Source organism: Scheffersomyces stipitis, chromosome 6 (assembly GCF_000209165.1).
Source record: "Scheffersomyces stipitis CBS 6054 chromosome 6, complete sequence".
NCBI classification, from domain to species: Eukaryota; Fungi; Ascomycota; class Pichiomycetes; order Serinales; family Debaryomycetaceae; genus Scheffersomyces; species Scheffersomyces stipitis.
In genome coordinates, this window is record NC_009046.1 from 1,052,465 (window position 1) to 1,067,839 (window position 15,375).

Here is a 15,375-nt window from a genome sequence, read left to right on the forward strand (position 1 = left end):
GCAAACAATGAGCCGTTCTATGAACTCAAAGTATTGAAGGCCATTATGAAACATCCTATAGCTACATATGGACTCAATCTCTCACCAACTCTGGCAAATTTCCAAAATACACCTAAGATTCCAGTCTTTCTGCTGTCTAAGAGAGCAGGAGCTGTAGCATGGACGTAAGTACACGTGCAGATCAATAGGAGTATCACCTGTAACAACGATTGGAAGTTGAACAAAGCAGTCTTGAAGTGTTAGTATGAGATTTTAAAATCTGAAAAAAAAGTAGATCTCCACTGAAAGAATCCAAAAGTTCAAAAATCGAAAAGTCCCTACAAGATTCAACTTGGCTTTCCTCTCATAATGGACAGATCCTCAATACTCATGTACATACCATTGTTTTGTTCGCAGCTATTGGTAAAGAAAATGGAAGTCCTGAGGATCACATAGTTTACAAACACATATTGAGATTGATGTCGCAGTGGAATATCAACAATGTCTCCAATGTCGCACTTCTTCCCTATACTTCTACACTTTAGAAGAGTTAAATTAAATCATATTTAGGACAATTGTTTGGTTCTAGACCTTTCACTTTGCTTTAGGTATGCTGTTCTTTTCTCAGTAGGATAATCTTTTGTCCAAAATGGGGTTTTCAAGGATTTCTATATCTTGCATTTTTCGCAGCCATTCTCATTTAAATATGAAGTGGTCAGTAATTGATTTAAGAGTTCAAGATATTCGTTTAGTTCTTCAAATGGCATTCGTTAAATTAAATTATATATAAATGTAGTAAATTCTTCTCGCTTTTGTGACCAAAGTGAATCAGTAGCTCTATTTCTTGCAAAACATTTCGCTAAATCTAAGAGGACAATCGTATTTGCCGGCTATCAACTCAATGAACTCCAACTTAGAATTGTCAGTCTGCCTTTGAAATTCAAAATACTTGTTGAATTCGTTGACATTGCGCAACAAGGCAGTAGAGTGGTACTTTTGCTCTTTATCTCCAAACACACCAAGCAATTGTGTCCAACTCCATTCACCATTGATGTCATTGTATGATCTGGTTGGTCCCTTAATCATTCTCTCGACAGTGTAACCATCGTTATTGATCAAGAAGATCTTAGGCATGTTTGGCAAAAATTCCTTGTATTTGAGGAACGAAGACAATTCCTGGATAGTCATCTGGGCTGCCCCATCACCTTCAATTAAGATGATTCTTCTATCACTACCAAGGTCATTGACTGCCATGGTAGCACCGAAAGTGGATGGCAATGCATAGCCAATGGATCCATAGTAATTCTGGGTTAATAATTGAACACCTTGTGGAAGCATTATGTCAGGTAAAGCAAAGCAGAATGACATGGTGTCCATTACCAAAAGATCACCAGGCTGCAAATTCTCATTCAAATAGTCCACTAGTTTTGTTTGTGGAATGTAATCGGTATTGTTGTCTTGCTCATATAAAGTTGGTGGGAAGAACTTGTAGCTAATATTATTGTTGTTTATGTTCTCAATCTTGTTGAGGTCTAATTTAAAGAGTAATGCATCCAACAACTGGCCCATAGAGAACAACCTCTTTCCAGACTCAGGATTTTTAATGTTAATGATGTGTTCATTGACCTTGATGTAATCAGGGTTGATTTCAATATACTCCTCGATATTGGAGAAGTCATTGGAATAACCAGCAGTCGTAGTTTCAGCATTAAAGTATCCCAAATTGATCAAGAAATCGGTGTTTCTCTCCAATTGTCTGGACACTTCCTTGCTTGAAGAACCAATGCCAAAGTAAAGACCTACAAAGTTGCTGAGCGACTCATCTATGTTTCTAGCCATGTTTGTCGAAAACAACTTGACGAAGTTGGAAGGTAATTTAGCAACAAGTGTATTCAACTTGTCTTGAAGATTGAATCTGGTAGTCAAGCAATCCGACAACAACGATGGGTTCTTACTCTTGTACAATCTGAACAAAATAGCGTCAACAACGTCTTCTAATACTTCGACGCCAGAAGTGGTCAATTGGATTTCAAGAGGTAATGGGGTTTCATATAATCTATAGCTTGGGACTATTAAGTTGGTAATATCACAAGGGATAAAGAGGTATCCAGGTCTAGATTCCTGGAGAATCTTAACCAAAACTCTATCAATCTTTTCCATGTTCCTTTGCAAATCACTGTCTAAAGATTCCTGAATAACTGAGATAGGTTCAATCATCTTCTTGTAGACATCATGATTTGGCTGACACAAAGGATTCTTGTTTTGAATTAAGTGGTGGTGGTTTCTAACGTCGCTGCCGTTAATGGCATGGTCACGTTGTGGTAAGGAGGTGGTGCCTACAATGTGAAGCACAGGAGAAAACTCAGCAAACGATCCAGCGATTCCGTTAATGGCCGACAATTCACCAACACCGAATGTAGAAATAAAAGTGCTCAAACCTCCAATGGCCCTGGAGTATCCATCAGCAGTGTAGGCACCATTCAATTCGTTACATAAGCCAATAAACTTTATGTCTCTTCCAGCGACAACTGGAGAGTACAAGTGTTCCAACAAATCGACATTGAAGTCGCCAGGAATACCAAAGATGGACCTCAACTTTGGATTAGCCTGAGAGATTCTGAGGAAGAGATACTCGCCCAAAGTGACGTTTTCAGGAACCGTAGGAGAAGAAGTGCCTGGAAGGCGTATTGTTTCTTGCACAGGGGTCATAGTATACGCTAAGAGATTTGGAAAGTATTTCGCAGCCAACGATAAGAGTGCGGCACAGTGAAGTAGAGCAGATAAAAGGAAAGTGAATCCACGAAGATATTTGGGTTTATTTATACTGGTGGAGAAAGCCGAGAATACAGAAACACGGTTATAGGGGCTTCTGGAGTCCTGGGGTATAATTCGTGGACCCCATACCGATATCAGACGAGTCCCCCGTTTGTGTGGAGTGGTATGAGGAAAGTCTAGCTCTGGGCTCGCTTATGGACGGATATTCACGGGTATCGGGGCTAATTGCACAACCTGATGATGCCACTTCCTCCACGCTCCAGAATTGTGTGCCACTCGCAGTTCACTGGGAATAGAGGGGAGTTACGCCGAGAGCTCATTTCTCTTCCGAGATCACAGTTTTCGGGATAGCAGTTCCTTCAGGGTACAACAATTGAATTGCGGTGCTAACAGTCTGACTTTACGCAAGATGCTTTACAGAACTCTACTGAGTGGAGTCCAAGCTCACGTGCTCCCCAGTCACGGTGTTAGACTAGGTTGCAAATGCCAGGAAAGAAATTTCCCAGCTAATAGCAGGTACTCGGAATTAGTAAAATGATAGACTTCCTAGTCGCAGCAGATTCGCAATTGACTCAGACTGCATTGGTATGATTCAATTTGTGCGGTATGCATAGCATAATATTCTCAATGTGCGTCTGGATGCGAATCTCCTGGCATTGCCTTGAATAACCGAGTTGCCATGAAATGGATGTCGTGCCGTGGAAGGCGTCTGGTGTCTGGTTCGTTTAGGATACCCCATTCAGTTCCCGCTTTTGGATTTGTTCCAGACTCCTGAGCTACCCGAGAATCGCAACTGGAGACAGACTCGGTTAGTGGAGGAGATCGTTTTCTTCGAGATCTGTCTGATAACGGTTACTCGGAACGGTTGAGCCGGTTATCAATGGAATCAACGGCCTCAGACAAAAATCTGGGTGCCAAATATGGAGAGGATTTTGCAACCTGTTCGGCGATTATACATTTTCGTGTCTGAGATTTTTGGTCCGCAAGAATCTAAGACTTCCGCAGAAGCCATCCCACTCTTATTTGAGGAGCTGAATCCGCAAGAAAATGGCGGAGTATTCGGAAATTACATATTGGAGCTAGCAAGGTACAAGAGATGATGTCGTTAGTACAAATTCGTGTTTCGTCTGTCTGTAAATTCCGACATTTCTGGTACTTTCTGACAAGGCTCATTATGCCAGATCAAAAGTCGCCGAATTCCCGAAAAACCAATCAAGCTCAAAGAAAATCCTCAACTTACATTTCCATAAACTTCAGGAACCAACTTGCCTCTTTCCAGCTTCCAAACTCTGTCGCTTTCATCTTGACCATTTCTACTACTAATGGCTGTGAAATATAGTTGCCTACAAAGAACACCGATGTGCAGGACCGATATCCAGCATTCAAAAAAAAGTGTCTATAATGAATCGCTGATTGACTCAGACGTGAATCCCGTACGAACCATGACCATATAGCAAAACAACGAGTATCCATCATTACCATAGATATACGTATCTGATCTTTTCATCAATTCTAATACAAGACATACAATTACCAAAAAAGGTGCTTCATTTTTCGCCTTGAAAGGACGACAAATCACGATCTAGTTATTGTCACCAGTCTCTTCCTACTTGCGAACAAAATCCACAAATCAGCTGGAATCACGACCCGTGAGAAATAAAAAACAGCAATACAAGCATTCCAAAGTCGGATAGACCACTTTCCCATACCTTTATCCACATTTTAGTGTCAAGATGGCGGACTATACTGAGCCATTCCAGATGGACGAAGAGTTGCGAGAAAGCTCTATGGACACTACAAACACAGAAGGCACATTCCAATCATTGAGAATACCGACAAGCTATATGGACGGAAATGGAAATGACAGCAGTAACAATGATTCACATATAAATATCAACGGTGCTAACGATATACCGATTCTGGGAATTGAACTGGATATCACACCTAGATATGCGGACATCCTTGATTCGCAGCGACTTTACGACGACAACAGATTTATACGGACAAAGCTTGAGCAACTCAAACTCGAAGAGGGAGCATTTACAGGAGGTACCAACACTACCGAAGAAGAAAGTGAACAACAAGTTGATGAAGAGAGGGCATACGAAGAAGACCTAGACGATAAACTAGATATGAAATTACAGAGAAAATTGCAGAAAGAGTATGAATCCAACTTGAAGTTCCACATTCTGCAGCCTCTCACACCACCAGAGAATTTTGCCCCAATCATCAACAAGATCTACAGGTCTTCTTTTCCTCAACCAAACAACTTTACATTCTTGAGAAAGCTAAAATTGAAGTCTGTGCTTTGTTTGATTCCCGAAGAATACCCTCAGCTTCATCTTGAGTTCTTGGAGCACGAGAACATCAAACTTTTCCAGTTGGGAATGTCAGGAAACAAAGAGCCGTTTGTGAAAATCAGTTCAGACTTGATTACTGAAGCAGCAAAAATAGTTCTCAATCCAGAAAACCAGCCAATCTTGATCCATTGCAATAGGGGCAAACATAGAACCGGATGCTTGGTAGGAGTATTACGTAGGTTACAGAAATGGTCGTTAACGATTATCTTTGACGAGTACAGAAAGTTTGCCGCTCCTAAGGAAAGACCCATGGATCAGCAGTTTATCGAGTTGTATGATGAGACTCCTATAATCAGGTATGCTGAAGAGAACAATCTTCTCCCATTGCAATGGGATTAGTGCCATTTTAAATTTTGAATAGACACCTAGTTAATTGACAATGTAGCTGTGGGTATTAGCAGTATTTTAGTGTTAGTTGGGTATGATAGTTTTTTAAAGCTGTTTATGTATTGATAATTGCATTGATTGCAATGGTTATTTGATTACAATTGTAATTGTAGTTCCTAATTATAGAGGATATTCAATTATAATTATAATTATAAATAGTATAAATCAGTTTCTTGCTTTGTAACTGTTGCTGTTTAGTTGTCATTGTTCAATCGTAAGTTTTATGAATAAGTATTGAATATTCCATTAGAACTGGGCTAGAGAGTTACTTGGCCAAAAGAACTTCTTACCGTACAAGCCAGCATTGCCTAGTGCTAACACGCTAAGAGCCAAAGGACTCACTTTTCCTCTGAATAAGCTCTTGAAACTTGCAGTGCCGTTGACTATCAAATATAAAGAAGACCAAGCAAAGTTGAATCCTGCACCATTTATGGGTTCACCGTCGTAGATAACCCAAGCTCCAAGTAAGTTGGCGGCTCCAAAAGTGAAACAGGAAGCCCTAGAAGGCTTAACAGCAAGAGCTCGAGAGATCTTGACCGAAGAACCCAGTTCCACACCCACTGGACTTGGCTTAGAGGAAGCAGCTCCCTTTAGAATCAAACTGGATCCTAGAAGCACAGCAGGATAGGGAGAAACTGACAAATCGTCAAGCAACTTCAAGGAAGACAGGCTCGATTGTGGAACAGAATTAAGAGGAGCTGACATTGTGTAGCCGAGTCAATTGAACCAGGATAGAAGAAGACAGGTGGAAGAGTGGAATCGACAAATATCCACAATTGTCAAGAATGTAGAGATGGAGCAAGTGAAATTTGTGGAACCAGCCGTGCAGGAAACACCAATGGGTGCAAAATAAGATCCTAGTCTGAGAGGACTCAAACGCAGAAGCAGGAAAAACAGACAGAAGACGGACAGCAGAAATTCCTGAGAAGGCAAGCTTATAGCTACAAACTCTACACGTTGTCTAATATACATCTTTATTCATCTAATATACAATAAAACTAACCTATCTAGGATCTTTCACCTCTCAATCTTCTGGCCAATTGGATATCCTTCTTTTGGATAGTGACTCTCTTGGCGTGAATGGCACACAAGTTGGTGTCTTCGAACAAGGAGACCAAGTAGGCTTCGACGGATTCTTGCAAAGCACCGATGGCAGAAGATTGGAATCTCAAGTCGGTCTTGAAGTCTTGGGCGATTTCTCTGACCAATCTTTGGAAAGGCAACTTTCTGATCAAAAGTTCAGTAGACTTTTGGAATCTTCTGATTTCTCTCAAGGCAACGGTACCTGGCTTATATCTGTGAGGCTTCTTGACACCACCGGTAGATGGAGCGGACTTTCTGGCGGCCTTGGAAGCCAATTGCTTTCTTGGGGCCTTACCACCAGTGGACTTTCTTGCTGTTTGCTTGGTTCTAGCCATTTTAACTTGTTGTGTAAAAAGGTTACAATGATAAGAAAAAAAACTAAACAGAAATCAGGAACTAATCCTGGGGGTTGGAGCATTTATATACATTTTTCAGTGTCTCGTCTTGTTTATGTTTATCGTGTTCTGCTGGAAATGTATCACGTGAACTGCTCTGGAGGTATTTGTTTTGTTTTGTTTACGTTTGGCTGTGCGCGAAGAATCTCACACAACTCTGGGGAGACAAGAAGACACTGCTAACGGGAGAAGTCTCACGAGACGGAAACTGGCAGTATGTGCAGGAGAATCTAAAATAGATATCAGTAAATGTGAGAATGCAGCTGCAAGGAAGATAAGGAATTGTTCGTGACTGCTAGCAGTTATTAGTAGTGGGTTCCTTGTTTGCGTAACTGTCATACCGGCTTTGTTCAGGTAATTGAGACAAGGCAGGAGAATAGCTGGTTTCACGTCAGAAGTGCAGTTTTTTCGTGGTTTGGCGTGTGTGTTGCAGTTCTGTTTGCATGTTAATGCTGGTGTTTTGGAGGTTTTTGGGCTTTGGAGCCCTTTCCAGACCGCAAAACCATGACTTTTGGTGTTTGGTTCTGTTTCTCCAGCAGCGTGTTTTCGTGGGTGGAATTACTGCGAAATTCTCATTGTTCCAGCGTGTTTGTGCAGGGAGCGGTAGGCGATGGGTTGCAAGTTTCTCTTCTGTCGCGACAAGAAGTGCGATTTTCGCCGGCCCACATATTACGCATCGCGTGTGTAGAATTCGGCCCTAACAAAATCCGCGATATTCTGCGATTTTGTGGAGAAGAGTCGCCAACAGAACAGAATTAGCTGCGAAATTCACCACTGAAGAGCCACAAAACGAGCGCCAGACAACATTGACGTCGTCGCTAAAGGCCTGTTCAGCTTAGATAGCTTCCTTGGCTGTTGTTGTTTGTTTTGGATTTGCGAGGTGGATCTCGTGCATGAGATTACGATTTGTATGTGTTTATAATTCTCTCGCCTAGCAGTATATATAGATGGCGATTTCTCGCTGTAGATTAGAGAAGCTTTTTTTCTTCAAGATTAGTTTTCTAACTTTCAGTTAACAACACAATCAATTAATCAGTAACAATGTCCGGTAGAGGAAAAGGTGGAAAAGGTTTAGGAAAGGGTGGTGCCAAGAGACACAGAAAGATCTTGAGAGACAACATCCAAGGTATCACCAAGCCAGCTATCAGAAGATTGGCCAGAAGAGGTGGTGTCAAGCGTATCTCTGCTTTGATCTACGAAGAAGTCAGAGTCGTCTTGAAGTCGTTCTTGGAAAACGTCATCAGAGATGCTGTCACTTACACTGAACACGCCAAGAGAAAGACCGTCACCTCTTTGGATGTCGTCTATGCCTTGAAGAGACAAGGTAGAACCTTGTATGGTTTCGGTGGTTAAACATGCTTTTGTTGAACATTGCAGTTTTTCTTCCTTTGTGTATTCTAGCTATTCCAAGACTATTACAGTGTATATTAGTAAACATCATGAGTTAATGTGACATCGTAGACTGTAGACGAGTTTCTACCTGAATGAAGCTACCACGACCTGATTCTATTTGTCTTCTACTACTTTCTATAATTCTATTACACTTCTTTCAACATCGCATCTGCCAAGTTGCTGTAGCCCAATTTGCCCCCATTGAGCAAATACTCATCCATCCTCACTTCCATCTCATGGCCCCAATAATCTAGATCGACCGGCCTGAATGCTCTGTAGTCGTTGGCTGTGACTTCCACCCAGTCCCGGATACAAGAAGCTCCTGAGTTCTCTATCTCTTTCTGCTCCGGAGGACATCTACATCTACATCCTACTCCATACTTTGTTGGTTTGTCAGGCTCTAACCACTTCAGATCCTCTTCCAAATCTGTTTTATAGTACTTTTCACTCGGGACATACCTCAACTGGTTCTTCCTAGCATTTCCAGGACAATGGCCCAAGGTGGAATGTCTATAGCCTATGTCTCTGAAGTAGTGAATCTCTTTCAATTCCAACATCATCCCTACAGCTAGCGAATGAACAGGTGCATCTCCCCATCTTTCCTTGTAGAATCCTCCACTGTCATCTAAATGACGGAAGTAGTCTTCGTACACTTTGTCCGTGAACAAATCTGTTCTAGCTATCTCGAAGTTGGACCAGAAATGGCACAAGTTGTAGTCTTCACGGTTCATTCTGTCCTCGTGTAGCCTTGGCATAACTTCTGCAACATGGGCGAGCTTCTTGAGCAATCGTTCTGGAAGCTTCTGCACATGTCTTTCCTTCTTCTTCTTTATTGCTCGGAACTTCTTAAGAGCGATATTATCCTCTAGCTCTCTGAGGATATCTCGCTTTTGCGAAATTCCATCATAGGCCAACTGATCACCTCCTCTTGTCCACTTCGAGTCCTTTATGAACAAGTTCCAGGCTCCTCTGACTTGAATCCCGTTCTTCTTGATGTACGCCATAGTTTCACGAAATAAGCCTGGTACAGTATAGTACAATTCGCGTATCATGACGTTGAAGCCATACTTCTTGTTGTGCTCTTCCAACTGGATAAATGGATCGTATGTAATGTCACAGAAGAACTCGACATCTGGCTCTACTCGCCAATACCATTTACGTTTTACTACTAACTCGTGCTTATAGAAGAAACCAGAATAGAAGCGACACATCTTATGGTATGATGGCAAGTTCCCGTACAAAATGGTTCGATCTCCTTGGCTATCTACACTTTCCTTAAACTCGTCCGTATCAACAGATTCATTGAACTCCCATTCTTTCTCAGGAATCGAACCAAACTCAACTTCCGAACTGGTATACATCTGCACTGTTTCTTTAAACTCCTCTGTGAACTCTTCATTATTCAAGAAAACCCATGGGTAATTGTACCATTGATTAAAGTGCCTTTCTAGCGATTTCATCAGCTTTATCACTCCTTCTAGCTCGGAATTTCTAGCGAGAACTACCAAGGCCGCGTCGGCTCTTGGCGCCGTCACATCAGGGATGTTACAGCCGTACTGGAAAGGAGCATCTATTCCCGACAGGATGATGTTGTCGCCAAAGACAAACTCGTTGTTATCGAAATTGTTGTGGGCGGAAGCCTCTTGGTCTAAATGGTCGCTGAAAGCAAACTTGTCGTACTCGTCGGTCCAGTATGGCTCAAAGGCTCTGGCTCTTGAATTGCTTCTATTATGTAAGTATGCAATTATGGCAAATATCAGCAAAATCAGCAAAGTCCAAGCCGTCACCCTTCGCCTTAGCCATTTGCCTTTGAGCCTGATTTTGAAATTAAGGAACTTTGGCCTTCGTACTTTCATGGCCAGCGTGGCTTTTGGGTGCAATCTGGAGGAGAATCTCACTGATTTTTCATCGCTGGAGTCAGTCTCGATTTCGTTATCGTTATATTCGTCGGAGTCCCAGCGGTAGGTCGGTTGTTCCGTAGCACTTTCGCCAGGACTTACGAAGTTTGACCACGACGGTCTGGTATGTTTAGTCATGAAAATAAATATAAATGTGAATATTGTAATTGGAATTAGATTTATGTTGCTCTACAATTAAGGTGAATTTAGTGAGAGTAATTTTTCACGCCAGAGATCGCAACTTTTGCGAAAGATCTACTGACAAAGAGAACTGATAATTGTAATGAAAGAACTCTCGACCAGCGAGCAGCTTCTTCTCGATACACTGTTCTTATTCCAGATGAGACTCGAAGAAAGACTGCTATTCAGTATAGTGCAATAGAATGAAGCTACTGTGCTATTGTACCATATAAGCAAAAGGTCGAGTAAATAGCGAGACTATTACAAAAATAGCGAGAAAACCAAGATCTGAATACATCCTGTGCGGAACAATCCTCAGTAATCCTACCACGGTGCGGCTCAATATTCATCAATATGATAACACTACAACTAAGTCTACGTCTTCACTAACCATTTAACATCATGTATAATCTATATTACTTCTCCTTCTTGACTATCGCATTTCTTAAGAGACTCAAGTCTTCGTTCAACTCCTCGGGCTTCAACCCTTGTACTCCGACAAACTGCTTGTGCGAGCCTCTGGTATTAGGCTTATTATTATTGCTGCTGCTAGAGTTCTTATCCAATAGCACCAAGGAAGCTCCGCCGTCATCGTTGTGCATGATCAACAGGTTCAATGCGTCGTAGTCTTTGTCGCTGAGATTGGAGTCGTAGCCACTGGAAACTGCCACGGAGTTTCCGTTCCGGTACGAAGATCCGGGCGGATTTCCAGCAGCTCCATTACTGGTGATTCCCAGCGACAACTCTTCATTAGAAGAGTATCTTGTGGCATAGAGACGTCTACGTTTGCCAGTAGCCAGCACATATCCACTGGGTATGGAAGAAGCGTTACCGGTGGTAGAGCCTGCTCCCAAGCCACCGTCAGATAAGTCGTCAGCCTCGCCAGCTGTAAAGCGTGAACTCAATTCACGCTTTCGTAAGGAACGTCTATCGTTGAGTGAAAGACTTCCCGCTGCTGCAGCAGCAGCTGATAGGGCAGCTGCCGTTGACGCGTTTTGGGTTGGTGAATTGCTCCACGAATTTCCGTTCACTAAATTGAGAAGCAATTTATCTTCTTTGAGCTGTTTGATCTGGTTTTGAAGCTTGTCGTAGAGCTTTTCCTTGATGAGCTTGATCATCTTGTCGTGGTTGTCTTTGGCTTTGCTGAGATCCTCATTGTACTCAGACTCTATTCGTTTGACTCGGTACTCTTCCCAGAGACGCAACTTGGTGAGCTCGTAGTCACGTTCCTCTTCTAGCCTTATCTTTTTCGCTACAAGCTCTTCATTGGTGCCCTGCTGAAGCATGGCTAGTTTGGTCTGAAGCTCGTGAAGCAGACTTCGATAGAAATTGTCGCGGTCATTACGGAACATCACCTCTAGTTTGTTGAGTCGTACCCCCACTTGCTGTCTCTTTTTGTCTCGTTTGCTGATGCCTGGGAAGTTAGTATAATGAATACATGGTAGATATATGATGATATGAAAAGTTGAAGCAGATGAAAAATTCAAACACGATTAGACTGGTGAGATGACAAGATTGCGATATGTACACAAACATAATCACATTCGACGGACATCGTGATTTTTGTAGATATCATCAAATGTGTTACTTCGTCTTGTTATGAACATCAAATGAAACATAGACTTCATCTTCGTATTCATCTTCAGATTTTTGGCTTTCTACTTACTATCAGGAACATCGTTACGTTTGGCGTCCTCCATGACGAGTTTCACGTATAAAGTATATCTTAATTCTACTGTAGTAAAACACAATTAAATTTCATCTCCAAATCCACTAAACTGTGAATTCTCCTTATACAACAATCTGGCCGGGTAATGGCTTCGTCGTGAAATAAAATCATTGCGCATTGCTGTCTCTATGCAGTATTTCACTATCTCCCAAAATTTTCAGTCTTCCCCAGACATTGCGGATCCAAGTACCCGGATCTGACTCAATCCGACTAGCTCAGCAATATATAAGCAGTGGACCTGCTTCATAAATTCAAAACATAACCACTCTACAACTGGAAACAGTCTTTACTGACCAGGGAAGTGAATACACCTATTTGGTTCTTTCAGTAACCTTTTTTCCTGCTGAATTTGAGTTTCTTTAACCTTATCTGAATTGTTCACTCTTGAGAGATCGTCCATTTGTTCAACTTAATCAACTTATTCAATTCACCTTCAGTCATTATGTCCATATCTGGTGAAAAGTTTGATTTTCTAGAACAGCTTCCCTTTGCCGATGGCAAATTTGAAGCCACCGGCAGAATCACCACTCCTATTACTTTCACGCTTGAAAAAGACTCCACCAAAACTGTTACTCTTCTTCCAGTCCATGAGTATACCGAGATTCCGGACAATCTCGTTCAAGTCGTCCAAGACGAGTTCAACTACATTGTGGAAGAGGGCCAGACGTATCCCCACCACCAGACGTTGACACATGACGATTTTGTCAAATACTGGTTCAGTGGGTTTGTAGCTATACTCATAGAAGGTGAACACCAATCGGCCCTCGACGACGACTTGAAACTGTTGTCGGTATCTCAATGGCGAGACATTTTCCTCGGGAACTTCTACATCAAGCCAAACTACATTGGCAGATGTTCACATGTGTGCAACGCCGGTTTTGTTGTCAACCACGAGAAACGAGGTTTGGGCCTCGGGAAGGAACTCGGAAGAAAGTACTTGGTATGGGCTCCACAATTGGGGTATGTGTATTCGGTTTTCAACCTTGTTTTTGAGACAAATATCGCCAGTTTGAAGATTTGGGATGGATTGGGATTCGAAAGAATTGGATATGTCAAGAATGTCGCTGTTCTTAAAGGTCATAAGCATTTAGTAGGTGCACATATGTTCGGTAAGGACTTGGTTTCTGAAAAAGGCATTGAAGCAGCAGAAAACGGAAAAGTATGAAATGATCATGAAGTGAAATCTCATTAAAGGAGAAATTGGCTTGATATTCTAAACGGAAATCGTCCAAGACTAGATATTTTCATAGATCTTATCAGTTAGAGCAGTTGCAAAATTTAGAGTCTATACTAGATAGAATATGCAGGTTTATACAATAAGCATATTGCAACCATTTTTCACCATACGTACCAAACACAGCAGAAAGGTGGAAATAAAAGATCGAGCTATTTCTGGATATCAAACAAAAGTCCAGCATGCTACAGCAAATCTTGTAGAAAAGACAATAAAAGTTCTTTTCCAGTTATCCCATAAGGATATCATTTACTATGGAGATATTATATGCCGTACTTAAAATCACCTTGAGCAATCAATGAAAGGTTTTTCGGTGGAAAATGGGAGCAAAGAGAGTAGAGCAATATCAAACAGAAGGTCCTATTATACATGAACATCCCACGACATTCCAAAACATCCCAAGCCAAGTTCCTCTGTGAACAGAATGTCATATATGCTTTTGAATTTAGCATCCAGCACATGATCCACGGCACGTGAATTCTAATCCCATCAACTCACTTGTTGACATTCCAAAATATACTGTGGCAGTACCCCATCTACACTCGTATATCAGAATCCTAGCTTCCTGAATTTATCTGATTGAAGAGACAGCCTTGCAAAATGCCTGAATTTGACGACGTGCTTCTGTCGGGCCTGTACCGGCCCCATCTTGACTATGATCCCGTCGCTGTTATCGATAGATACACTGTCTTGTTGAAGGATGGTGAGACAACTGCTACCATTTATCCCATCCATACGACAAATGAACTTCCACCAGGATTGCTTGCGTTTTTATGTGACGAGTTCAATATGGAAATTGAAAGAGGTGAGACTTCCAGCTTTTTTGATACTCTTCATATTGAGCAGTTCCAAAATTATTGGTTTGGAGCTTTCGCTGCCGTAATGGTGTTAGGAGATTCTCCGGCTCTAGAGGGTTCTAGACAATGGGAAAAGGAGTGTTTGGGTACCTTTTTCATCAAGCCCAACTATCCAGGCCGGTGTTCACACATTTGCACGGGAAACTTCTTGGTTAATGCTGGGATTCGTGGCAAAGGCATTGGTAGAACGCTCACAGACTGCTATTTGCAATGGGCACCTAGACTCGGATACACCTATTCTATATTTAACTTAGTTTTTGAAACGAATGTGGCAGCTCGTAGCATTTGGGAGTCACTTAATTTCAAGAGAATCGGCCGTGTCAAGCTGGCTGGTATTCTTAAGGGTCATGAACAGGCTGTGGATGCCATTATGTATGGAAGAGAATTGATCAACACCTCGGATCCCGCCGTTGGTGCTTATCGGTTTGACAAGATCAAGTTCTACTTGGAAACTGGCAGATATCCAGCGATGGCTGATCGTCAGGAGAAGTCTCGATTACGTTCCTCGGCTTCCCATTATCGATTGGAGAATGGAAAGTTGATGCTTAAGGGTCGAGAAGTTGTGAGTAATCCTGTAAGACAGTTACAGATCTGCACCGAAGTCCACTTGTCGAACCACGGAGGCATCAACAAGACAACATCCATTGTGACAGAGAAGTACCACTGGACAAGAATAAAAGACACTGTAGCCACTGCCATTAAGAATTGTGCCGAATGCAGAGATCCTTCTCGCGACGTTTCGATGCTCAAACGTACATCAACAGCCCAGAAGAAGATCAATGGCACCAGCCACAGCAGGCACAGAAACGGGTCTGTCTCTGGCGAGGGCAATGCCAATAAAATCTACCAGCAATCGAGTCAGAATGCGCGCAACTTACTTAGATCTAGACCTTCAGATGAAGTCGAAGCCATGGTGGCCGCGGCGCAGTTGCACCAGCTTCCTTCCAACAGACATGATGCTGAGAGTCTCTTGGGCCATGACTTGTCTGGCTTGGACGATAATCTCATAGCGGTTGTAGAAGAGGCCCAGAGATCACAACAACATCTGCAGCAGCGTGGCCAGCAAACTCACCATACTCAGCACCAGTCGTATGCAGCTGCAGCAG

The 15,375-nt window shown here is 42.2% G+C and overlaps 10 protein-coding genes across 10 annotated transcripts; 4 read left to right on the forward strand and 6 right to left on the reverse strand. All coding sequences in view use genetic code 12, as the record gives it.

Annotated features, from left to right (window-relative positions):
* Window positions 1–17: 17 nt before the first annotated feature.
* On the reverse strand, window positions 18–230 carry PICST_62576 (predicted protein; the record flags this gene model as incomplete). Its single annotated transcript, XM_001385858.1, has 1 exon — window positions 18–230. A coding segment is annotated over one exon (213 nt), but the record flags the coding sequence as incomplete, so codon positions are not given.
* A 586-nt stretch (window positions 231–816) lies between these two features.
* ARO10 (pyruvate decarboxylase (PDC6) (PDC3)) lies at window positions 817–2,688 on the reverse strand (the record flags this gene model as incomplete). The annotated part of the gene is made up of 1 exon (XM_001385859.1): window positions 817–2,688. The coding sequence occupies one exon, from the start codon at window positions 2,686–2,688 to the stop codon at window positions 817–819; it is 1,872 nt and encodes a 623-aa protein (XP_001385896.1).
* Window positions 2,689–4,688: 2,000 nt separating this feature from the next.
* Window positions 4,689–5,453, forward strand: SIW14 (tyrosine phosphatase; the record flags this gene model as incomplete). Its single annotated transcript, XM_001385520.1, has 2 exons — window positions 4,689–4,803; window positions 4,840–5,453. Coding segments are annotated over 2 exons (729 nt in total), but the record flags the coding sequence as incomplete, so codon positions are not given.
* A 294-nt stretch (window positions 5,454–5,747) lies between these two features.
* On the reverse strand, window positions 5,748–6,206 carry PICST_32952 (predicted protein; the record flags this gene model as incomplete). Its single annotated transcript, XM_001385860.1, has 1 exon — window positions 5,748–6,206. One exon carries the CDS (start codon window positions 6,204–6,206, stop codon window positions 5,748–5,750), a length of 459 nt encoding a protein of 152 aa, XP_001385897.2.
* A 256-nt stretch (window positions 6,207–6,462) lies between these two features.
* PICST_73330 (histone H3) lies at window positions 6,463–6,933 on the reverse strand. Its single transcript, XM_001385861.1, has one exon. The coding sequence runs from the start codon at window positions 6,917–6,919 to the stop codon at window positions 6,509–6,511; it is 411 nt and encodes a 136-aa protein (XP_001385898.1). The 5' UTR covers window positions 6,920–6,933; the 3' UTR covers window positions 6,463–6,508.
* Window positions 6,934–7,984: 1,051 nt separating this feature from the next.
* PICST_90470 (histone H4) lies at window positions 7,985–8,425 on the forward strand. Its single transcript, XM_001385521.1, has one exon. It carries the CDS (start codon window positions 8,021–8,023, stop codon window positions 8,330–8,332), a length of 312 nt encoding a protein of 103 aa, XP_001385558.1. The 5' UTR covers window positions 7,985–8,020; the 3' UTR covers window positions 8,333–8,425.
* Window positions 8,426–8,517: 92 nt separating this feature from the next.
* KTR5 (mannosyltransferase of the KRE2 family) lies at window positions 8,518–9,957 on the reverse strand (the record flags this gene model as incomplete). Its single annotated transcript, XM_001385862.1, has 1 exon — window positions 8,518–9,957. A coding segment is annotated over one exon (1,440 nt), but the record flags the coding sequence as incomplete, so codon positions are not given.
* A 908-nt stretch (window positions 9,958–10,865) lies between these two features.
* Window positions 10,866–11,861, reverse strand: SDS3 (histone deacetylase and transcriptional regulator; the record flags this gene model as incomplete). The annotated part of the gene is made up of 1 exon (XM_001385863.1): window positions 10,866–11,861. A coding segment is annotated over one exon (996 nt), but the record flags the coding sequence as incomplete, so codon positions are not given.
* Window positions 11,862–12,620: 759 nt separating this feature from the next.
* PICST_47700 (predicted protein) lies at window positions 12,621–13,343 on the forward strand (the record flags this gene model as incomplete). Its single annotated transcript, XM_001385522.1, has 1 exon — window positions 12,621–13,343. One exon carries the CDS (start codon window positions 12,621–12,623, stop codon window positions 13,341–13,343), a length of 723 nt encoding a protein of 240 aa, XP_001385559.2.
* Window positions 13,344–14,075: 732 nt separating this feature from the next.
* Window positions 14,076–15,005, forward strand: PICST_62621 (predicted protein; the record flags this gene model as incomplete). The annotated part of the gene is made up of 1 exon (XM_001385523.1): window positions 14,076–15,005. A coding segment is annotated over one exon (930 nt), but the record flags the coding sequence as incomplete, so codon positions are not given.
* Between the last annotated feature and the right edge of the window lie 370 nt (window positions 15,006–15,375).